This window comes from Centrocercus urophasianus, unplaced genomic scaffold (genome assembly GCF_019232065.1).
Source record: "Centrocercus urophasianus isolate 14NV4802_14NV808 unplaced genomic scaffold, USGS_Curo_1.0 seq_45, whole genome shotgun sequence".
NCBI classification, from domain to species: Eukaryota; Metazoa; Chordata; class Aves; order Galliformes; family Phasianidae; genus Centrocercus; species Centrocercus urophasianus.
In genome coordinates, this window is record NW_024885033.1 from 1,183,856 (window position 1) to 1,208,883 (window position 25,028).

Sequence of the window (25,028 nt, forward strand, 5' to 3'; positions counted from 1 at the left end):
ATCCCTAAGGTAACGAATGCTGTATTGAAATTGATTGAAAAGGAAAGAAATGGTGAAACTATCAATACAAGGCTGATCAGTGGAGTCGTACAATCTTATGGTAAGTGAGATTCCTTTAAAGTTTTATTATTTTCTTTTTTAAAAAGTTAGAATAATAATCTTATCAGAACTCAGAAGTAGGCTGCCATTTCCTTGGATGTCCAGTATAGATACTTTCGATACAACTATGTTTATTTTACTAGAAGTTTCTTTTTATCTGTGTAGAGATGCTATACACACAATTCCAGTTAAGAAAATATTTGTCAAGATTGAAAAGAGAATTGATAGACGAGCACTGATTGCTTACTGATCAGTTTTGTAGGAGAAGATACTAGAAAGGTACAAACATGATAGCTGATGAAATGGAGTGTTCATTTTTTTCCATTTGCATAAAGTTGAGAGCTTTGGAGATTAATTATCAGTTTAATTGCTAAAAATATGTGCTTATAACCGGTAAGCCTAAGAGGGGAAATATGGAAGGGTAATTTTAACCAGGTTTTGGGAATGTGAAGTTTGTCATTTCCTGTAATCTGTTGTATCAGGAAGTACAGTTTATATGGGTAACGACTTACACTGCTTATTTTTTAAGTACAAAATAAATGCTAACTTAAAAAAAAAAAAAAAAAAAAAAAAAAAAAAAAAGTGATGCTGATTTTGTCACAGTTGATTACCTTCATTTAAGCCGGGGGGGCTGACCTGTTTACTGAATGGAATCGTAGAATGGTTTGGGTTGGAAGGAACGTTTAATATCACCTGGTTCCAACCCCCTGCTACAGGCAGGGGTAGACCAGGTTGCCCAAAGCCCCGTCCAGCCTGGCCTTGAATGCTTCCAGGGAGGGGGCACCCACATCATCTCTGGGCGACCTGTTGCAGTGTCTCACCACCCACACAGTAAAGAATTTCTTCCTAATATCTAGTCTAAATCTGCCCTCTTCCAGTTTAAAGCCATTTCCCCTTTTTCTATTGCTACATGCCCTGGTAAAAAATCTGTCTCCAGCTTTCCTGTAAACCCCCTTCAGGAACTGGAAGGTATTTGCAAGGGACTACTTCGTAAAAGATAGGCTTATCATTGTTTGCTCATTTTTGTAGTGGAACTGGGGCTGAATGAAGATGATGCATTTGCGAAAGGGCCTACACTAACTGTCTATAAAGAGTCCTTTGAATCTCAGTTTCTTGCTGACACAGAGAGATTTTATACACGAGAAAGTACTGAATTCTTACAACAGAACCCAGTCACAGAGTACATGAAGAAGGTAGGTTATTTTCTGCGTAGAGGTAAAGTAATAAAAATTCTTGACTTTTATTATCGGTTTCTTAAAATGACAGTTATTCTACAGAAGCAAAACCAATCAGCTCTTGTTCCATGAGGTGGTTTGCATCTGTGTTTTCCTTTTAACCCGTTCTGAAGTTTGTCTCCTGAGTGAGTTTCAGAGAGCACAATGAATGTTTGAAAATTTCTTAGTGGGCATACCAGAAGAGGGTGTTAGAGACAAATTTTTGTTAAGATTCAGAATTTGACACCAGACTAACCATTTGCTTTACACCTGCAAACTTGCTGTTCTTGTACAAGGAACTTGTGTGCCAGCATATTATTGAAATCTCTTCCTGAGTAAGCTGGCCTCCGCACAGGAGTTAGATCATTAATTACATTCGTTCTTTTAGAATATTTCCATGTACTGAACCTTAAGTGTTAATTCTGATCATCGGAGGCAGGATTTAAATTGTTATTGTCTCTGGTTTGGGGGATCCCAGACAAGGTGATTAGAAGTAAGCTGGATAGACAGTACTATTTCTTGCCTGGTTATTGGCTGAATTTAAAATAAATAGATTGTGTTCCATATTAGACAAATGATATATATATATATATATATATATATACACACACATATATATATAAAGGCTGCTCTGAAAGTAATGCCTCTTATTTTACGTTGGCCTGTGATATCAGAGGTAGATGTTGGTGGAGATTGACCCTTCCTGCCAGTATTCCATTACATTTTGTTGCCCAGCAGCAGTGGGGCAGTCGGACAAAATGGCATCTGACGTGGAAGTGTGTGGCATTGAATTCCTCCATGTGGGAGAGCTTGTACCCATGGCATTCACTGAGTGGTGTACTAACACCAAAGAGTGGTGTTCGTACAGCGAGGTGGTGGGTGGTGCGTTTCAGCAGAGGCCGCAGTGACAGTGGGTCACTTCCTCTTCATCGCAGGCGAAAAGGCATAACTCATGGTGGTGACTACGTGGAAATGTGTTTTGTTGCTGAGAAAATGCTCTGTCAGGTAGTGTTGTTACGCTTCACATAGCTGTTCCAGTTTCCAGGGAAATAAATAGGAGCCATTGCTTTCAGGGCAATCCACACAGATGTCTTTTTTTCTTGGTACATCTCAGTTAATGAGTTACTGAAGGAAAATAAAAAAGAGTTTTTGAGGAAAAGTACTAGAAATATTGCTGTAAAATAAATCCAGTTATTCAGAATCAGTTTTTCCCTGGCATATCTGTATTTACATTCTTGTTAAATTCATTTGCGTTTTCCCCTTCACTTTTTTTACTTTCATCCTCTGCTGTCTATCTTACGTAGTTGCATATACAGATATAACAGAATAAGGGAATTTCAGCTATTCGTAATGCAAATGAATGGCTCATGCAGGATTCCTCAGCACAGTGAAAAGCTGTCTGAAGGTCATTGCTATTTCGAGAACTAGGGATTAGTGACAACTGGAATGAACTTGGTAGTAACTGAACCTGAAAAACTTCAAAACCTCACAGAGAAGCAACTTGCTTTGCTTGAAGCTCAGAATGTATAGAAAGCTGTTAGAAGGCAGGGAACACCTTCAGCAAGGAAGTGTGTAGTCTCTGACTGTATAGTATGCGTGTCTGTATGTGTGTATATACAGCCATAGTGTGTGTGTGTGTATATATAAGTATATATATAGCCATTTTTGCTGTCTTAGCATCTCCTTCTAACTGATCTGAGATTTAAAACTGGGATTTAATTAGTTAAACTGAACAAGGTAAGTATTAGACTCCGCAGTAAATGCAATCAGAGCTTTTTAAATCTTCCTAAGTGGTACAATCTAAGGGATGTACCTTAGGGAAAGGGGAATTATTGAGGCTAAAAGTCTTGACTGATTTCTCTGGTCTGTGTTTTCTACTGGAGAGGTTAAGAGAGTTTATGCAAGTTATCAGAACTATTGACTTAAAATTCAGATGGGCTTGTCCCTCAGCTTTATTTACACCAGGAATTCCTAACGTATCTTTTACTTTCACAAAAGTGTCTTATAATGGTTCCCTTTTTTGTTGTATTATTTGGGTATTTTAATAATGCATGCTGTCAGTATGCCTTACTTTCTAACTGAAGGTCTTCTGTGTATTGAATTCTAACTGGAGATAACATCTTGTTGGAGTTATTGGTTTCAATAATTTATGATAGTGTTGTATAACAATAGTTACATAAACAATTTCAGTTTTACATTTTAGAATAAAGTAATTCACCAAATGGTTTTTAGAATTTTGGTTCGCTAGGAAGATAAGCTAAATTAAAGATAGGTAGGATTTAAGTGACTCGAGGTTATTGGGAAGCTTTGCTGTGTGGGAATGTATGTGAGAACTTTCAATTAAGTTTGTAATGGTTATACTGTTAAACTGCAGTTTTGTGCAAGCACAGAACTTTTTCATGTTTGTTTTGAGCACTGCTAGCTCTGCAGCTGGAGAGCTTTCTGATGCCAGAACTGCAAGCATACTATGTAACCAGCTTTCTTTTTCTGAGAACAGGTCTTCATTTGAAAACTTTTTGTTCAAAAAAACCAACTTTTCTCTAGTTCTCCGCCTGCTTCAGCAGTATAAAATGTTAATCATCAACATTGACGTTGATTCCATATGTGTATGGCAGGAGTCACATTATGAATCCCAGAGAAATGACTGTTAAGGTGGACCATAAGAATTAGTTGAGATGTTTGGGTTTTGTTTGTTTTCTGGATGAGTTTATTTCTGCTACTAGATTTTTCATACAGGTTTCATGTTTATCTTTCTCTCCTGTAGGCTGAGGCTCGCCTTCTTGAGGAGCAACGTAGGGTTCAAGTGTATCTTCATGAGAGCACACAAGATGAATTAGCACGAAAGTGTGAGCAAGTACTTATTGAAAAACACCTGGAGATATTTCATACAGAGTTTCAGAATTTATTGGATGCTGATAAAAATGAAGGTACGCCAATCCAGACATTGCTTTTAGGCTTAAAGTTCCTCTCTGTTTGTGAATAACACAAATCCTGTTGATGGCTAAATGAGATTTTTTTGGGCAGATTAAGAAGTGTATCTGCCAAACATGTCCCAGTTTGCCTTGCATTTCCTATCATTTCCACCATTGATGCCACAAGTTGAAGTATCACCACTTGTTGCCTTTTCTATATTAACATATCTCTTAAAAACTGTCCTGTTCATGATAAATTTTGCAGGATGGTGGTCAGCTGGAGAATCCTATATTTCTGGCACAGCCAGCAGTAACGCTTATTAGCCTTAATTCACAGAATCACCCGGGTTGGAAGGGACCTCAAGGATCATGTAGTTCCAACCCCCCTGCCTAGCAGGGCCACCAAACACACACATTCAGATCAGGTTGCCCAGGACCCCGTCCAACCTGGCCTTAAACACATCCAAGGACGGGGCATCCACAACCTCCCTGGGCAGCCCGTTCCAGGGCCTAACCACTCTCCTTGTATAGAACTTCCCCCTAACATCCAACCTAAATCTTCCCTCCTTCAGCTTGGATCCATTTCCCCTAGTCCTGCTGTTGTCAGCCCTTTTGAAGAGTTTACTCCCCTCCTGGGTGTAGGTTCCCTTCAGGTATTGATAGGCTGCAATGAGGTCACCCCGCAGCCTTCTCTTCTCCAGGCTGATGATTCATGATTATGATGATTCATGATTAATTCATGATTCTAATTCAAAACTTCATATAAATAAGAGGATTTTAATTCTGTCTTTAAATCGTGCATGTATGAAAGCTAGAACAATCAGAAGTAGCCATGTTTCTGTCAATGAAGTATTTTTTTCCTTGGTAAGCAGCAATGTAAAGGCAAAACACTGTAATATTTAACAGATTGTTTTCTATTGAATTTATCTTAGCTTTCAAGGTCAGTGGAAAGGCTTGGTATACTAGGTAATATTTGAACTTTTCTTACTTTTTACCATAGAAATTGAATGTATATTTTCACTAGTATTGATTGTTTAACTCACTGGCAATTTTTTAATGACAAATTGGAGTCATAGGTGATACAGATAAGATACTGGCTTCCCTTATTTTTCAGACTTGGGGCGTATGTATAACCTTGTATCTCGAATCCAGGATGGCCTTGGAGAGCTGAAAAAGCTGTTGGAAACTCACATTCATAATCAGGGTCTAGCTGCAATTGAGAAATGTGGCGAAGCAGCTCTAAATGCAAGTATCCCCATAAAATTATGTCTATTCGTGGTTGCTTCCAGTTTATATCAAAAACCCTCCTCAAATTCAGATTTCCAGTCCTCATGTGTTTTCCTTCTTGGTCATTCAGTTTGTGAGGACAATTCTCACACATCTGTAGTAGGCTCAAAACAACAGCCACATCATTGTTGCTGTTTTCTTATTTCTGAGGTCTCTTTTCCTTACGAGTTTTGGCTGCCTGTCAGGACTTCATGCTGCTCATAAAGCTGGCTGTGCAATAGGACGTCCTACACTACGATTATAACTTGAAGTCCATGCTATAAGAAGCGTTCTGTGTTTTATTTCGTTTCTATCTTATCTCAGTATTGTGGTTTGAATGAGACTGTTTGAAGTTCTGTTTTTAGTATTTTGATGAACTGCTTTATTCTGTTTGCATTCTATTTGCAAAAACGTTATGAATAGTAAGGAGAAGAAGGAGGGCTTGGGGTTGAATCTCAGCAGAATTAAAAAGTTGTTTAAAACTATTGTTAGCCTTTTTGAATGTAGACAGTGCGACACTTCTTATAGAAAATAAGCAATAAAAACAGAATAAGACAAAGCAAGATTAAGATTAAAATTTACCGAAGGTTTATATTCAGTTTAAAGCAGGATGGAATTTTGCTTCTGATACATTTCATTTCAATCAGTAATTGGCCTCAGATACTGCTGAAATAGCACTAGTAATAGTGCTTAGCATAGTGCTACTAAGCACTGAAGCAATAGCCTGTGATGGCTTCATGGACAGCAGTAAAAATAATGCTTTCAGATGAACGTGTTTTACATGTCTGAAGTTCATCTGTTAACTCCTGTAAGTACGTAGCCTTTTAACGATACTGGGATTTTCTGAACCATGAAGTAACTTCAGGGATCTTCTGTTTCATTCAAAGATGTCACCTTGAATTTAGAAATCAACCATGTTCTGTAGTTATGAATCCATCCATGGGTTGTCATTCTCAAGTGTCTTTATACCTGGACCTTGAAGTTCATAGGAAAGTGAAAGCTCCTTTTTGTTGGAAGTAGCACATCTTCGAGAGAAAGGAAGCCTGAGATCTATACTTATTCCTTCAACTCCACCCACTTAAATTCTTCCTGATCACAGCGCTTTCTTGTTTGTTACGTTCTTTATCTCTTTCTTGTTCCTTTTTTTTGTGTGTTATTCTTGTGTATTTTCACAACTCTCTCTGACTGATTTTCCTGGAGAAGCATCTTGCCACTTCTTTCAGTATCCTTTACTCTGCTATGTCTCTTTTTTCATCACTGCTTTGTAAGTCCTCTACCACATTTAGATAGGATTGATTCTAACTTCAGTTTCTGCACTGTGTCCGAACAGTCAGCTGAGCGAACGTCTCTCAGCTTTTCTGTAGTCAGTGGAGATGAAATAGTCATACCAGCTCAACTCATGTGACCTGTTTTAGATTTTTACTGCAGAATGAGTTGTGTTCTAAACTCAACTATCTGTATTGATTAGACCACTCTTCAGTAGAAAACTACTGTCTCTAGTGCCTTGGCTTATCTTCTCTGGTGTCATAATCAGGAGACTGCTCTTCAAATGTACTCTAGTTCTCTTCAATTTCTTGCCCACAAGTTATTCAGTAATCTCTCAGTTCATAGCTTGGCAGACTGCATAATCTGTATTTGAATTCAGTGGCAACGGAAATGTTCTTCAGGATCCTGATAAAACCTTGCCCATCTTTTGCCATTTGTTCATAGCCTCTGGAATTTTATGGTAGAGATTTAACAGAAGCACTTAATACACAATCTGTTTGTTCATGGACCTGCTGTCCGTGAGTTTATCTATTTTTGGTCCTGGTTATGTTGTGTGTTTCCAGAGGTCTACTGAGTCAGCAGGTTACAGAAGTTCTCTACTTTACATGTATTAATACATACGTTATCTGTTTTAAACCTGTCTGCTATTACTTTCAAGTGCCCTTTAGTTTTAGAAATGTGTTATGTGGACTCTCATCTTTTCACTCATCCTTCTGATATTTTAACATTGATCGTACCTGTTTTTAAAGTTCAGATCTACCAACTGAAGATTTCTAGCCTTTTTAGACTCCTGCAAAGTAGCAACTGTTCGGTGTTCTAGTTGCCTTTCACAGTTTCTGCTGACCACTATATCTTTTTGCAGATGCAGAGGTTAATAGTTGCGTGCAGGACTTGCACTATGAGTGCCATAAGTTTCATGCTTACTGATATTTGGCTACCATTATGTGTTGAGTTGGTAATTTTTAGGTCAGTGGTGATTGAGATCTCAGTACTAAGTTGTATGTATTGGCAGTACATTGTTACATTCTTAGCACTGAGATGTTTTTCAGTCACTTCTTATAACAGTTGCCAATTTATAATTGCCTGGATCTCTCAGGTCTGATCAAAATAAAGCTCATATTTTTGGCCATGTCTCACTGAATAGGTGATTCTGGTTTTATTACTAGTTGCTGTTAATGAAAGCTTCCAGTAACATCAGTCTGGCAGGAGAGTGTAGACTAGTCTGGATAGATACTGGTACCAAAAGGATGTAATGCTTACTCGTGCTAAGTCAGACGTGGAATCGTGGAATCTTCTGAATTGGAGGATACCCTTAAAGCTCATCTAGTCCAACTCCCCTGCAATGAACAGAGAGATCTACAGCTAGATCAGATTGCTCAGAGTCTCATCTAGCCTTAAATGTCCTCAAGTTCAGGGCTTCTGCAGCCTCAGTGGGGAAGCCTGTTCAGTGCTTCACCACTCTTATCGTAAAAATGTTTTTCCTTATATCCAATCTAAATCTTCTCTGTTCTAGCCTGAAACCATTGCCCCTTGTCTTATCACTGCAGACCTTGCTAAAGAATGTCCCCTTCATTCTTATAGCCCCTCTATAGATACTGAAAGGCTGCTATCTGTTCTCCCCAGAGCCTTCTGTTCTCCAGGCTGAACGATTACAATTCTCTCAGCCTGTCCTTGTAGGGGAGGTATTCCATCCTTTGACTCGTATTTGTAGCCCTCCTCTGGACACAGTCTGGTTGCTGAGGGTGCACTCAGTCCCACTGTCAGTGTCACTGATGAAGATATTAAACAGCAGCAATTGCAGTACTGACTGCTGAGGGGCATCATGTGTCTCTGATCTCTGCCCAGAGATAAAGCCATTGACCGCTGCTGTCTGGGGGTGGTCTTGCACCTGGTTCCTCATCCATCAAACAGTCTAGCCATCAAATTCCATGTCTTTCCAGTCTGTCAAGTTATGGGGAGACCACGTCCGACATATTATTCGTGACATTAGTAAACACGCTGTACATCTTCACTGTGAAGGTTTTGCCAGGGAATAACTCCATTCTGGAGGAAGGGTAAAGTAATCTCTCTTTATTGCAGGATCCAAAAATGTATGTACAGACCGTGCTGGATGTCCATAAGAAATACAATGCTTTAGTCATGTCAGCCTTCAACAACGATGCTGGTTTTGTGGCTGCGCTAGACAAAGTAAGTGTATGTCTTGAAGTAACCATTTTGTATTCCTAGAGTTTCGTTTCCCAAAAATTTCACTGTCTTTTGTGATTTATAGGCTTGTGGTCGATTTATAAATAACAATGCGGTGACAAAAATGGCTCAATCATCCAGTAAATCCCCAGAGCTACTGGCACGGTACTGCGATTCTTTACTGAAGAAAAGGTATGTTTTTGAAGACAAATCATTATTCCAGATTGGCTTTTGTTTTAAAAGGATTTAGAAGTTTTATTCTGTGCCTTCGAAAGCATTTCAAGAAAACTTAATTATACCAAATTCTGATTTAAAAATGAAAAATAAAAATCAGTGGGAAATATCCTACAAATAGTTTTGCTTCTTCAATAAGTAGGGGGGGAATAGCAGTAGTAGTACTTTTTTTTCTTGTAGTAATATAAGCTCAATTTTTTTTAAGTTGTAGGGGGTTTTTTATTCGTTTTTTGTTCTAGATGTTATTTTCTTTGTTTTTCTGAAATTTCAGTTATAGCATGTGTGTGTGTGTGTGTGTGTGTCATGAGGAAAAGATGGACATCCCCCTTTTCTATTAAAGCTCTTGCTTTCCTCCTATCGTTTTCTTTGTATCTCTTTCCACCTGGGCAGAAATTGAAGACAAAAACTTCCCTGATTTATTGTCAATTCATAGTTTAATTATGTATGGCTTCAAATGATTAAGCAGCTTATAAAGTGAGTTGAGGTCAGTCCAGTTCATGCTGGATTTACGTCAGTTTTGCCACTGACATGTTTGCTACATGTATTTTGGTAGGGAGGTTGGGAAATAAAACCAGGAAAAGTTTTTTCCCCTTTGTATCTCCTATCTCTTTTTTCCTCCTGAAAAGGATTGAGTTTTCCCTCCTGTAGTGTATAGATACACCTGACACAATAGGTATGCCTGATGTGTAAGCATGATGTGGAGGAAAACAGTGTGATGCCAAATTAGCTGTCACCAGTCAAGACCCAGCTCTCTGAGCAGTTTCCTCTGTGTTACCTTTCATAAGTGAAGGTAGCGTTTACAGCAGGTAAGAAAGCAGAAAGAAAAAGAAATCTAAGACCAGAAATCCTGAGAAGTATCAGACTATCAGGAAGTCCCCAAACGATTCAATTTGTATTCATTTATGAAATAATTTCCACGTACTTCCTTCAAGTTGGTTTAATATAGCAATTTGGAGAATCATGGGAAAAAAATGCACTTTTTCATTGCAGCTCAAAGAATCCAGAAGAAGCAGAATTGGAAGATACACTCAATCAAGTGGTAAGATATCTGTAAATATCTGTTCTGCTTAAGTTCTGACAAGTCAGTAATATTTGTCAGTCATAAGTCAGATGGGATCAAACCTTTTCCTTCTATGCTTGATTTCAGTAGCTTTTCAGTAATAATCTTCATGTCTGTGAGACTAGTTGTGTTTTATTTTAATGCAAATTACTTAGTGTGTTTAAAGCAAGTAGGGGGAATTTCTGCTAACTTCAGTTTTTTATATATGTGTGTATAGGTAGTTTCTTCAATATATTCTTATATAATAATATTTGTGGCTATGTAGATTTTTGAATAAATTAGACTGTTGATTTGGAATATACAGTTAATGTGTTTTAAATTTTATTGATTTTTTTTTTAAAAAAGTCACACAAAAAAAAGCCTCAAGCTGTGTCGAGATTTGGCCTGCTAAAGAAGCAGATACTCTTACAGTTTTTTCACTACAAATATGTACTTTTATTTGTTACAACTTACCTTTTATTTTTCCAGATGGTTGTCTTCAAGTACATTGAAGATAAAGATGTGTTTCAAAAATTCTATGCTAAAATGCTCGCAAAAAGACTTGTACATCAGAACAGTGCTAGTGATGATGCTGAGGCAAGCATGATCTCTAAACTTAAAGTGAGTATTCGTGATTGTCCCGTGATTTACCATGTTGCAGGTCTTCACACTGCCATGGAATGCACTGGTGTATGTACTTTCATTTCATGCTTTTTCTCGTGTCATGCACAACCAAATAAGTACACATCTAGTTCTCTTCCACTTCTGATTTTTTTTTTTTTTTTTTTTTAATTTAAACTCCTGTGAACTTGGAATGCAGATCTGTCAGATTGGGATTAGATATATTCTTATCCAATCGATGACTTAGATATTGTTATCCAAATTAATAACTTGATTTAATTAACCCTTGTTTGTACAAAGTCAAACAAAATAAGATGCAATGATCTTTTAGTGGTCTGTTTCATTTTGTGCTTTTCCCATTTTTAAAACAGTTTTCAGCTTCTGATGAAGAGCATATGGTTGGGATTTGAGTAAGAGAAACACTGAGCTTTGTACATTTCTTTAAGAAGACGGGCTCCTTTCGGAAGTCTTTGTTTTCATTCTTTGTTGTCAAATTGCATCTTGCTGACATATGTTCTTTTATTCTTTTTTAAATCCAGCAAGCTTGTGGTTTTGAATATACGTCCAAGCTGCAGCGGATGTTCCAAGATATTGGTGTAAGCAAGGACTTGAATGAGCAATTTAAAAAGCACCTGACCAATTCAGAACCACTGGACTGTAAGATATATGTTTGCTTATGTTACTTTTGAGTACTTCTAGTTTTGTCTTCTTTCTACTCATAAAAGCTAATTATGTGAGGGTAATACTTAATTGGCACATCACAATCCCCAAAGTTTAGAGTTATTATTTTGACCAAGATAGATTTTTATATTAGACTTTTTAGGTCTGTATTTTATTGTCTGGTAACTCTTCATAGCTTTTGCAGCTCATGATTAGGTGCATAAAATCAAGTTGAATCCTGTCTTTTTTTTGATGGTTTTAATGGTTTTGCTTTTGAGCACAACATAGCTTAAGCTATCTTCAATAAAAGCATTAAAAAAAAGGTGCTGTGTTTTAGGTTGTTAGAAAGCTTTATTGCTTTGTTTTGGAAGAAAGTCTGCTAATTGAAGTATACTGAAACAAACCCTTTCAGAAACCAGTAACTATTTGTTGGATTACATTACAGTATTTTCAGGCTTAAATTTTATTTAGTTTTCTTGCATTATACTTGCTAACATATCCAAAATGTCTCACAAATTTAACTGTGTGGTTTTTTTGTTCTTGCCAACATATATTGTGATGCATTTTCAATACACATAAATTTGTATGTTAGGTGAGCAGTCTGTTGTTGGGATAGAAACAGGCTAAAAATTTCTGCAAAGGAGAAAATTGAATGACTGTCATAGAAAACCTACACTTACTTAGTTTTCTCCATCATCTTGTATGAATTCCTCTGTTCCATGGTCTGAATAAAGAAAAAAAGATACGTTGTTGAATGATTTTTCACTATGGTAGTTCGAGCAGGATAGAACCATTTCCTGTCCTTGCGTTAGAACTCAAATTTGAGCAGCAAGTGGAAGCAAGGATGATAAGGCAGTTTGTCCTACTAATGTGCATTCCTCTCCCTTCCAGTGGATTTCAGCATACAGGTACTGAGTTCTGGATCATGGCCATTTCAGCAGTCTTGCACGTTTGCTCTGCCCTCTGAGGTAAGGTTCTGAACTTCATTCAACTGAGGAATGGAATTAATAAACAAGAAAGGAAGTTACCAGGCTAAACATGTCCATGTGGTTTTTTTGTGGGTTTTTTTGGTGTATCAGCGAGGATTAGAAAATTCTTTGTCTGGAAGCTTTGTATGCCTATTTTGTATTTGTCTCTTGGCTGAAGAATGTTTGGAGCAAGACAAATGAGTAAAGGTAGCAGGAGGAATTTGTGTGAAACACCTAGCTTCCTTCTCCTGTAGAAAGGTTGTGATTAATGATATTTCAAGGCATTATGTAGTAATTGAAAAATTTGTTAGCGTATTTTAATATACTTCTGTGTGAGAAACTTCCTTGGTAGTTGCTCCTGCTCTGTCCAACAAACTGTTTGGATACTGTAACCATTGGTTTTCTGTGGAGCGCTATTGAAAATAGGTAAGACATGAACGTTTAATACATGAATTTCACTGCTATCAGTGCAGTATCATGGTAGTTAAATCACCTCATCTTGCCTCTCGTTCCATAAGGAAACAATGAAATTTAGATTCTTATTTAGATTTTTATTGTTAGTGATGCTTTTAAAAAGGGAAGTTACCATCCAGTCTGAAGAACGTGAATGTTTTTAATTTCAAACAGTATGGCAGTATGGAGTGATCAGATTTAATTCCTGTTCCTGTGTTGTTCTGCAGCATGTTCTAGTAGTGGGTGAAGGAAAATAGCATTCTTGGTTTTCTTGTTCTTTTTTATACAGTTAGAACGGAGCTATCAGAGATTTACTGCATTTTATGCCAGTCGTCATAGTGGAAGAAAATTAACGTGGTTGTATCAGCTTTCCAAAGGGGAACTGGTTACCAACTGTTTCAAAAATAGATACACGTTACAGGTAAGAATAGGGTTGTGTCAGTAGCAACACTTGGTGATGTTTGCAGTCTTAGAGCTGATTGCAGTGATTGCTTAGGAGGCTTGCATTCACACTCAGCTGCTTTCATGCGCTGGGAATGAGCTGCTCAGTCTCTTTAATCCTCATTTGGAGATAAGTGGTTTTCTTCACAGTAAGGAATGATGGCATAGATAAATTTTTAAATGTTTACTACAGTGAAGTATGTAGTTAGTTAAGTAGCAGATTTCATGTGGAATACCTATGCCCCCACACAAATGAATTGTAGATGATGATACAGTGAGTTGAGCAGTCTTATATTTGTATGTCAAAATATTCATTTCCCTAATTGTTGCATTAATGTGTGTGTGTATGTATACACGTTTAACTACCAGGCATTCATTTGCTTTACTCACGTGAATAATGCTACTGGCTTTGTAAAAAAAACAAAGTTCTTGGTGTTACGATAAATAGAACCTTTATGATATCTCTGCTGTATTTACTATGATATTACTTAAGATCCGTTTAAAATAATTTTGACTTAGAAATCTGACATATTACTTTTGGCTTAAATGGTTTTCAGGCTGCGCTGTGTGAGGCAACTGTGACCTCTTTGTGAAAGACATCTTGTATGTCATGCTTCTGTGTGCGTTCTCTCAAAAAGCAGGAGAGCTCACAACTGTGAGAAGAAACAAGATAATCTCAGTCTCTGAACTTTTCTAATCAACATATGTTAAGTCAGTGGCGATAGGTTTGATAAGCTACTGATAGCTGCTCGCTTATAAATTTGGTTTTGTTATTCTTCTAGATCTAGTAGGGTTGTGAAGATTAATTCAGTAGTCTGTGTAGGTATTTAATGAATATTAAATGAGTAAGAGTGAGGGAGTGGTAGAGGAAAAGATATTATGAAGTGTCTGCAGCTAGTTAAATGCTCAGAATATTAGTCTTTAGGTGATGCTGGAAGATGGAGTTCTGGTTGTATAAATAGTATCTGTACTGTGTGTGCAATGATCAGCACTAGCTGGTTATTTTCCTTTGTCCAGTTATTTCAGTGTGTGCTTTTACACTGGTGCATTTCAAACTGCTCGAGTTCAGTAAGTATGTGTGTACTTTCTCATATTCTGATTTTTGTATCTGGTAGGCGTCCACATTCCAGATGGCAATTTTACTGCAGTACAACACAGAAGATGCCTACACCGTGCAGCAGTTGACAGACAGTACTCAAATAAAAATGGTAGTGCCTTTGCACATTTAACTGCACTTTTGGTCATCAGGGCTCTTCCTGCTATTGTAAGAAATTGTGTTTAGATATGCTTGGAGCCAGAATTGGTTTCTGTCCTAAAGGTGCAGATGTGCTTCCCTGGTTTACTTTCGTGTAATTACTAACTGCTTAGCCTTTGGTAAATCTTAGTCTGCCTTGTCACTAGAATGAATTGTGTAGCTTCATGCTGACCCCTGGTGTTTAATAAGATGTCGCTATAGGAGGAACAGCATTTTTTCTAGAAATTTTAGACTGTGTTTTGCGTTTCTGTTTTCTGCACTTCAAGGGTTATGTACGTGGTCATACCAAGATCTGTATGTCATAAGTTCACTGTCTCCTGTAGAAAAGGTTCGCCTTTTCTTCTTCCCAAGTAGCTTTTGTGGCCCAACGTTTATTTGGCATTTGTGTCTTTTCTTAGTAGTACTGAATCAAGTCTGCTGGGACTCCTGGAAAGCTTGGCAATCCCTAGTCAGGTGGATTTTTAATTTTTAATTTCAGAAATGCACATCTAGCGAGTCACTGCGGTTAGTTTATAGTGAATACACAAGTCTTCCACAGGATTGCCGTTTATTACAGATGCCTTTTTGCAGATTTCTGTAGATAGATGCAAACATATTATTATATATAGAATAAGCATTTGGTGCAGATTGTAGTTGGAGCAGAATAAAACTCCATACAGATGAAACCTAGCAACATGAAGCCCAGAAGACTTGTGCTGGTGTAGCCGTCTGGGTGACTGACTAGTGAAAGTAAGCAGAACCAACCTCCTACTGTACTGAAGAAAAGAAAAATATATTGATCAGAAAACAGAAGGTGCTTACTTCTTGAGGCTTAAGTTTGCCATGGTGCTTACATTTACATGGCTTGGAGAAAAATGATTTCTTAAGCTTAGGCGTGATTTGCAAGCAGATTTATAGCACAACAACTGGGAGGATCTGTTGTTTGGAATTAGTCTTCATAAAGAATTTAATGGTAGTTGCCAGTTGAAGGGTCCTATGTCCTAACACCCAAGATGGCTCACTACATTTTTTTTCTGTGAAGTATGTTTTTTATTGCTTTCCAGGCTCATTTTATGGTGTTCTGCCCTCAGTAGTTCTTAGTGTAAATCTGTGTATTCTTATTAAGGATTTTAATTTATGGAAAGGAAAGGAGATGGCTGGCTGTGCTGATGTTTTCTGTAATTTTGTAGGATATCTTGGCACAAGTTCTACAGATACTGTTGAAATCAAAATTACTTGTAAGTACCTCTTGCTTTTTTTATGGTTTGCTTAACAGTAGGCAAAATGTACTGATTAACACGTTTGTTTATTTTGTTCCAGGTTTTGGAAGATGAAAATGCAAATGTTGATGAGGTGGAGCTAAAACCAGATACCTTAATAAAGCTGTATCTTGGTTATAAAAAGTAAGGGAAAAACTTCAGCTACGTACTGTTGGATAGTATGGGTAGCACCTTGTTTGCTTTTGAAACGTTAGTAGAATTTGATATTCCTGAAGTGAAAGCTCCTGAGTTCAAGTACCTATTCAGATATGGATCCCCATATCAGCTCCAGAGGAGACAGATGGCTAATAGGGAAATAGGGAAGATCTGAGCTATTTGACTTTGATTTTGTCACAAGGGCTGTCACGACCTTAATGTTTTCCTTGCACCTTGTGTATTTTTTGCATAATTTGTCAGGTGCGTGACTTAAATGCAGTCAGCAGAATGCTTCATATTCCGAGGTCGTCCAAGGCCAAGCACTTGGATATTCATGCAGTAGAGATAACGTAAGAACATCAGCAGGCTCATTTCAGAACTTCGGAGAGCAAAGTCTGTGATAACTTAGACATGAATCTCAGCAGATTTTCTTACCTCTTAACGTGCGTGTATTTTAAACTGCTCTCAACACCCTGGTGACTTTTTTACCGTGCTAACCAGAGCACAGACATGCATTCAGTGAGAAATTCAGTTCTCCAGGAAGATGAAATCTCAAGTAAAAGAAGCATTTTAAACCTGCCCTTGTTGCATCCTTCATCCACTTCTACCCTTTGACCAGTAACTGAGGGTTTGAGCGTATGCGCTGTCAGTTACAGGAGTGTAATAAAGGAAGCGCTCAAGTATTACTGCACCGTGTGTGTTGGAGGCTTCAGTTACGGCTCACGAGATGATGCTAAATAAGTATTGGCTCCTCTCCCCTCTGCAGCACTTCGAAGTATGGCTGACTGGCCACACTCTTGAGTGCCGTGGTCCCGTGGCTTATTCCCCACTTCTGATGTGGGATGGTGTGTGGTACATACAGTGATGGCACAGCTCTGGGCACTGCAGAGCGTGCAAAAGGCATGACTCAGTTCTATAGAATACATTATTTTCTTCACGTCGCAGTTAGTTATCTTCTCTGCTGTCATAATCCAAATGTAAATTAAAATGGTGGCTTTATTTCTACCGACTTCCTTTTCCGTGTTCACTGATTAGAAGCTTCTCACTAGACATAGAAATCATTCAAATCGGTATAACTGTGCAGTTCTGATTCGACCTGACAGATGAGTGCGTTGTATTCAGTAAGCCATGGAATACATGGCCAACAACCAAATAGATATTTGGAGTTTCTGGGTTTGTTTGTTTGTTCTTTTATTTAACTTGAACGATATTGTCTAAAACTTTTGGGAGTGTCGAAGTCCACTTTCCTTGTAAAATTCTGATAGTGTGGTGTATAAGTTGTTTAGGTAAAAATGTTTTGTTGTGGGTTTTTTTTAGTTTGGAAATAGGCTGATTTATTTGATTAACTTCTGTTTTTCTTTGCAGCAAAAAGTTAAGGGTGAACATCAATGTGCCAATGAAAACTGAGCAGAAGCAGGAGCAAGAAACTACACACAAAAATATAGAGGAAGATAGGAAACTACTGATTCAGGTGACTTACATTGCAGGATGCTGCTGCACAATGTGCACAGAATTTCAACTTTATAATTCCCTAATGAGGCAGACTGCAGAGAACTAAAAGCAGTATAGCATTCCAATGTAGTAGGCTGAAGTTTAAAAATATATTACAGTTTTAAAGTTTCTTCCAGTCTGTAACAGAAAGTGTAGAAAGACATACTGTGATACTGCTCTCCACATTGTTTTAACGTGCTGGTATTTGGGTTCTGCGGATGCATTTGCTCATGAGACTTCTGTTCTAACTGAAAATTGGAAATACTGGGTTAGATGAACTTGAAGGTATTTTTTGTCACTTCATTTTTAGAAGTACTTAAGAAGTAGAGGGGGCACAGAAAGCAGATTGAATAGGGTAGTTCAATTGGAAGGGGCATTCAGAGACCAAGTTCTAGCTGCCTTTCCTCCTCAGGGCTAGGCAAATGCACATCAATGGGGATGTTGTCCAATTGCCCTGAGATTACAAATGTTCTACTAAAAGAATGTCACAGTAAGGTTAAATATATCAGTGATATTTCATGTTATACAATTTTTTTTGTTAGTGGTGGTACCATTATTCTTACTGATCTTAAGTAACATAGTTCTTAAAATTCCTATGTGAGAAACACTGTAGACTGTATTCTGTGTAAAATCTGAGTTCTCAAAATCAGTGTGAATAGTTGGCGCTCTGTAGTGTATGGGAGTTGCTAAATCAAGGCCTGAACCAGTGATTGAGCCTCAAGTGAAAGGACACAGCCAGCCCTGGGAGCACAGGCAAAAGCAGTTCAGGTTCCACCCCACCCTAAGCCTCATTTAAGGGCTGGCTGCCACAAGGGACTGCTGTCTACCTGGAGATCCCTCCTTTTGGAGTGTTTGGTGAGCCCTGATCCTTGGGGTGGGTAAGCAAATCTTTTCCTGTAACTGGATTGTCACCCTTTTTTGGGTAGGTTAGAGCTGGTTGTCTGCCATTGCCTTTCCCTGCAGTAGATAAGTTTATCCCCGCCTCCTGCTGAAGTTGTGTTTACAGTGCTGCCGTGGTCGTAGATCTGATCCACTGAAGAAATAAGATAGCTTTATGCAGGACAAGCTCCCAAGCATCTCTTTCTGACTTTGCTGTGCAGGCTGCTATTGTAAGAATCATGAAAATGAGGAAGGTTCTAAAACACCAGCAACTACTTGGAGAAGTGTTAACACAGCTGTCCTCGAGGTTCAAGCCACGCGTTCCAGTAATTAAGGTATGTGAGAGTTATTGCTCTAACCCTTTGTTCCTTGTGGTGAGGAATCTTTCTGAATTAGAAAAGGAAACTAAAAAGAGCATCTTCAAAGTCGTGGCGGTTGGCTTGGCACTTCATGTGGGAGGGTGCTGTCGCTGTGGCTGTAATCTGCTTGTCCAGAGTTCCACCGTGGCATCCATCCAGAAGAGAGCCATGTCCTCTGTGCCTCGTGGCCTCTCAAGCCAGAGGGAACAATGAAGCCACTCAGAGCTCCCCAAGGAAACGTGGCCATCCAGGTCTCAGGCACAGGGCGTGAGTCTTCAGCCAGTGGCTGTTGGTGGCAGTGAGTACACCTGTGGGAAAAGTACCCAGGTTAAAGAGATGCTTATCCTGTTGGTAGAGCTCTGGGAGGATGTGGGCAGGCTGAGGAGCGTTAGGAAGTCAGAAAAGGAGATACAACAGAATGGTACTCTGTCACTCCTGAAACAGATTCATCAGCCACTCAAGAAATAAGGGTTTCTCTGCTCTCCCCACAGCAGAAAAAAAAGAGGTCTAAGAGGTGGGGGAATGGAAGCAAGTTTCTGCTTAGGGCAGCAGACGAACCCTCCTTTGTGTCTACCTCGCTTTCCCAGATGCCCTTACACCTTCGGGATAAGCAAATGACTGTGTGGATGAAGGTGCATTTGAGTTGGAGGGGTCTCCTAGGGCAAATCAACCTGCTCCCCATATCACAACAACTCCATAAAAAAAAAAAAAAAAAAAAACAAAAAGGGCTTTTTCTGCAAATGATTCTTTTCTGCGTGAAAAGAAGGCCTGTTGTGCTGCCCGGGCCCAAACCATAGAGAAGTCTGCTGCTTCCCTTGGGCCTGGGTAAGAATCATCACTGGAAAAGTCACTCAGGTAGTACAGCTGCCCGATTACCTATTATTTGTTTTTCACCTTGGCAGTGATGAAGTAGCTAAGACAGGTCCAACGGCAGTCAAAAGGGACTTGAGGGCTTTGGGACAATCGGTTAAAGGATTGGGTGTGCAGGTAGTTCTTCTCTGTCCTTCCAGTAGCAGGGATAAATACTGAAAGGAGCAGGCAGACCCAGAATGTCAGTATGTGGTTCTTAGGCTGGTGCTACCAAAAGCGTTTTTGGTTTCTTAATCACAAGGAGGTCTACATGACACAGGGCTTGCTAGTGCCTGATGGATGCACCTCACTCAGAGGGGAGAAGGGGATTTTTGCGTAGGTATTAGCAGGGCTGATAGATTTGAAGGGTGAAAGGGTTAAAACCAAGCCTGCTGATGATATACTGTGGAACGTCATGCCACTGCCACTCAGAGGAACTGCATGCCAGTGAGATCCTTCGTTCTGCTTCATGAGGTGCCAGGTACAATGAAGCACATCTGAAATACATCTGCACTAATGGCATGCAGCATGAGCAACAAGCAGAAAAGGCTGGAAGTCTTGGCTCTGCCCAGAGCTACGACGTCATTGGCATAAGTGAAATCTGGTGGGAAGAATCTAGTGAGTGATAGTCTCTGGACAGTTAGAGGCTCTTCAGAAGAGACAGGCAGGGCGAGTGAGGTGACGAGGCGCTGCTTTTTGTAATGATGCGGATGGGCTGTGCAGATCTGTCATTGGGAATAGTGTGGTTGAGAGCCTGTGGGTCAAGATTAAAGGATAAGCAAATAAAGGAGGTGTTATTTTGGGATTTTGCTGTAGACCACCCAGCCAGTATGACAACACCAATGAATTATTCTTTACGAAACTAAGGAAAGCCTCTAGATCAACTGTCCTCATCCCTTATGGGGCACCTCAGTTTCTCAGGCATTAACTGAGAACACCACACAGCTGATACAAGCAGGTCCAGGAGGTTCCTAAAACACTTGGATAGCAATTACCTGATGTGGAAGCTGATGAATAAAGGTGCCCTCCTAGATCTGTTGTTTGTGAACAGAGATCTCATGAGTCAAGAGGTGTTTGGTGCTATTGTCGTCATAGTGACCGTGAAGCAGTTGAATTTTAAATCCTTGCTGACTGGAGGAAAACTGCCACCAAAACTTCAACCCAGAATGTGGGGAGAGCAGATTTCAGGCAGTTCAGGTAAATAGTTAGTAAAGTCCTCTGGGAAACTGCTTTTGAAGGCATTTGGGTTCATTAGTGCTGGTCATTTTCAGCTTGGCTGAACAGCGTTGTTCTTCTAGAGAACCTTAGGCAGGAAAAGAAGTGTATGATCATTAAAAGCAAGGGGAAGTAATGTATGAATATTACAGGGACACCACATGCCTTTGTAGAGAGAAAATTCTTGGCTGAATCTTGGTTACAAGTTGAGGCTGGCCAATACTAACTAAATACGTTACCAGCAAAAGGGGAGAACCAGAGAGAACATTATTTTGTTGGGAATGGTCATCTTACAGATGGGGCATAGTCTAATGCAGTCTTGGCCTTTGTCTTCATCACTAATGATGATCTCCAGCACTCCAGGTGCCCCAGTTGGGCTGGAGGTCTGACTGTGGGAGCAATCAGAGTTTGCTGGAAGTTGAACTTGTGTGAGCTCTTCTGCTCCACATGGATGCAGATAAGCTTACTGGACCTGATGGAATTCATCCCAGGGTACTCAGAGTGCTGGCTGATGCCATCGTGAGACCTGTCTCAATTATTTTCCAACAGCCTCAGGAATCTGGAGAGGTCTCAGTTGACTGGAAGCTGGCAAACGTTCCAGTTTTCAGGAACGGCGAGAAAGAAGATTCTGGCAGACATAGGCCTGACAGCCTCACTGCAGTGCTGGAGGGCAGCCCTGCTGAGAGGGATTTGAGGGTCTTGGTTGACAGCAAGTTGAACAGTGTGCCCAGGCAGCCAGGAAGGCTAACCATATACCGGGGTGCATCAAGTGCAACATTGCTAGCCATCAAAGGAAGTGATTTGCCCTGCTCTGTTCTGCACTGGTGCAGCCTTACCTTGAGCATTGGGTGCAGCTTTGGGTGTCACAGTGTAAAAAGGACACAAAGCTATCAGTGCCCAAACGAGGGCTGCAAAGATGGGGCCTGGATGGTTGGATGTCAGGGGGAAGTTCTTTAGAGAGAGAGTGGTGAGGTGCTGGAGCAGCTGCCCAGAGAGGCTGTGGTGCCCCGTCCATCCCTGGAGGTGTTCAAGGCCATGGATGGGGCCCTGGGCAGCTGGGCTGGTATGGAATAGGGGGGTTGGTGGCCCTGCGTGTGGCGTGGGGGTTGGAGTTGAGGTCCCTTCCAACCCTGGCCGTTCTGTGAGGGGCTGAAGGTTTAAGTGTGGATAAGAAGAGACTGTGGGGAGACCTCATCATGACCTGCAGCTTCCTCATAAAGGGGCAGCAGCAGAAAAGGCAGTGATTTCTCTGGTGACCAGCAATAGAACCTGAGGGGAACAGCATGAAGCTGTGGTGGGGAATTCAGGTTGGGTATCAGGTGAAGTTTCTTCACCAAAGGGGTGGTTGGGCACTGGAACAGCCTCACCAGGGAAGTGGTCACAGCACTGAGCTTCCCAGAGTGCAATAATTGTCTGGGCAGTGCTCTCAGACACATGGTCTGATTTTCTGGGGTTGTCCTGTGTGGAGCCTGGAGTTGACATGATGGTCCTTAAGGGTCTCTTCCAACATGGGAAGTTGTATAATTCTAAAAAGATGAAATGAGTAGAAACAGATTTCAAAGTTGCAACTAAGCAGTAAATATTTTTAGCAGAAAAATGCAGATTTCTTACGATTCCTCAAACTGTTGTAGTTTTGAATCAGCGCCAGCATGCAGTAGCCTCTACTCCATGCTTACTCACTTGCGCTCACAGTTGTGCAAGTTCCACCTCTTTGCAGGCCTGGTTAATATATTAGTTTCCTAATCTCAAGAATAAAAATGTTGGGGGGGGTTATGGTTTAATTATGGCTTCATGATTGTTTGGTTTAGCATTGTCAAGGATGCTTTTTTCCATCTCAGAGGGACAGGTGGAGCAAGGAACAGAGAGTGGAGAGCCATTACCAAACCAGGCACTGATGCTGAAAGAGATGCATGCAGACAAGTTATTCTAGGCAACTAGTTACTACAACAGCAATCCTTAGTGAATGCTCAGCAAATAAAAAGTTAAACAGGTGCAGTCGTACTACCAAGTTGGTCAGCAGTGATAGAATAGTGAATCTCCAAGTCAGTGCCATGGAATGGCATAATGCAGTGTAGTGGAGAGTCCCCTTTTCGGCTGTGGTCAGAAGCAGGAGAGTGACTTTCTTTGTGCCTGTAGCCCGCTGCCATCCTCTGGCATGCGTTTCAGTGCCAGCATTGTTCAAAGCTTGTAGCAACCAGAAGCGTTCTGCCAGTGTCTCTCCACTTACCTTTGTTTCTCCCCATAGAAATGCATTGATATCTTGATTGAGAAGGAGTACTTGGAACGCGTCGATGGTGAGAAGGACACCTACAGTTACTTGGCTTAATGTTTTTATTAGCGTTTTCTGACTGTGTGGCACTCGGCAGATAGGTATGTGATGGAAAGAATGAAAGCAACAGAACTTCATAGCAGCCACCTGCTGCCATTTGGACCTCCCTTTTTAATACCTGAGACCAGGACTCCCCATCAGCCAGTCTCAGATTTACATCAGAACTGCTCAGGATTGATACATTTCAAGTATGTAAATATGGACACCAATGCCATTTAACCTAATTTAAGAACAGAGAGGAATCAGACCCTTTTCATTTAAGGGTTGCATGCTACTGCATTTAAATCAATACATTGGCTATATGATAAACAGCTGCCATCACTGGCAGCACTTACAAATGTTGGCAGCACTTTGAGAGCAAGTCTGAATGGACCCATGTGTAATCTGCTATGGAAAAACCATTTGTATAGTGTGTTTCATTTTTTAATGTGTGATAAATAAAAAAAAGTTAAAAGATTTCTGTACAAGTTGCATTTGGTTTTATTAAGTTTCATGATTTCTAAATGTAAATAAAAGGTATAATAATGGTTATGAAAGCTACAGAAATTTGTTTTGCTTTTCCTCCTTTCCTGGTGATTTGAAGTGTGCTGCTTTCTGAAGGAATTAACTTTTATCTGTAATCAAACGTGTAGTTTCTTTTTAAGAGGAAACGTGTTTTGAAGAAGAAAATTGTGCTCCTTCCACAAGAGAGCAGAACAGGAGCTAGGTGAAATATCTGCAGACAGCCCCGGTCATCTGAAGTTTGACCTTCCTTACTACATCATATCACTCTTCCCACAGTCCTGTGGACAAGCTGGCAGCCCGGGGCACGGACGCGGAGATGTGCTGCAGGACCAAGAGGGGGCTGGAGGGCTGGGAACAAAGCGTTGTGGTGAATGGAGTTGCTTCCACGAGCGGCGTCCCTCAGGCGTTGGGTCCCATTTAGTATCTCTGGTGGGGGTCAGGATGAGGGCACTCATACACCTCTGTGAGAGCAAGGTGGGGTGAAGCGGTCCTCTGCCTTGGGTAGGAAAACCCTGCAGGGGCTCTGGACTGATGAGCTGAGGCCAAGGGGGTGAAGTTCACCAGGCAGGCGTGCTGCATCCTGCACTTCAGTCCCAGCAGCCCCAGCAGTGCCTGCAGGCTTCGCCTAGGGGCAGAGTGGCTGGAAAGTAAGGAAGCCGATCTGGGGCAGGTGGTCAGTGCTGGGCTGAGTCAAGTAAGTGTTGTGCCCAGAGGGCTGAGAAGGCCAGCAGCACCCTGACTTCTATCAGAAATGGTGGAGCTGGCAGGGGCAGGGCGGTGGGCGTCGTGCTGTACTCAGCTCCCAGCATGGGTCCGCTTTGGGGCCCTCGGTACAAGGAGGGCGATGACGTCGGTGAAGGCACAGAAACGCGAGTGGTGAGGGGAGCCGTTTTCTTCAGAACTGTTGCTCTCTGCAGCTGACAGCTGTGTGTGGTGGGGGGGTTGGCCTCGTGTAACCAGTGATAGCACTAGAGAAGGGCTGAGGGTCAGGGTGGATATTAGGAAACCTTCTCTAAAGGAGTGGTCAGGCACTGGAACAGGCTGCCAGTGAGGCAGCTGAGCTGCTGTCCCTGCAGCTGTGTGAAGGAGGTGCAGCTGTGCTAAGTAGGGATGTGCTTTAGTGGGCAGTATTGGCATGGGGGGACAGTTGAACTGGATGATATTGGGAATCCTTTCCAGCCTTTATGATTCTGTGATCCCCTAACTACTGCCTTGAATAAGGTTAAGGCTGCCCAATTCATTGAACAGAAAACTGTGTGCTCCTAAAGACTAACTCCTAATAAATACTACTTGTGACGAGAATAAAATGTGTTGCTATACATACATATACATGATTGACCAAGTTTTACTCCGTCTTATCACAATGTTGTGTGCTCAACATATGCAAGTGAGATAA

General features: G+C 40.5%; 1 protein-coding gene across 2 annotated transcripts in view; it reads left to right on the forward strand.

Moving 5' to 3' along the window:
* Positions 1–23,592, forward strand: part of CUL1 (cullin 1) — a 46,239-nt gene extending 22,647 nt beyond the window's left edge. For both annotated transcript variants that reach the window (XM_042834305.1, XM_042834306.1), the window contains exons 6-22: positions 10–100; positions 1,129–1,292; positions 4,078–4,240; positions 5,340–5,470; positions 8,837–8,944; positions 9,027–9,133; positions 10,166–10,214; positions 10,704–10,835; positions 11,375–11,492; positions 12,387–12,463; positions 13,206–13,337; positions 14,473–14,565; positions 15,782–15,829; positions 15,912–15,994; positions 17,372–17,477; positions 18,598–18,711; positions 23,045–23,592. In XM_042834305.1, the coding sequence (XP_042690239.1) occupies positions 10–100; positions 1,129–1,292; positions 4,078–4,240; positions 5,340–5,470; positions 8,837–8,944; positions 9,027–9,133; positions 10,166–10,214; positions 10,704–10,835; positions 11,375–11,492; positions 12,387–12,463; positions 13,206–13,337; positions 14,473–14,565; positions 15,782–15,829; positions 15,912–15,994; positions 17,372–17,477; positions 18,598–18,711; positions 23,045–23,125 (1,797 nt within the window). In that variant the 3' untranslated portion in view covers positions 23,126–23,592. The remainder of the gene's footprint in view (positions 1–9; positions 101–1,128; positions 1,293–4,077; positions 4,241–5,339; positions 5,471–8,836; positions 8,945–9,026; positions 9,134–10,165; positions 10,215–10,703; positions 10,836–11,374; positions 11,493–12,386; positions 12,464–13,205; positions 13,338–14,472; positions 14,566–15,781; positions 15,830–15,911; positions 15,995–17,371; positions 17,478–18,597; positions 18,712–23,044) is intronic.
* Positions 23,593–25,028: the final 1,436 nt, after the last annotated feature.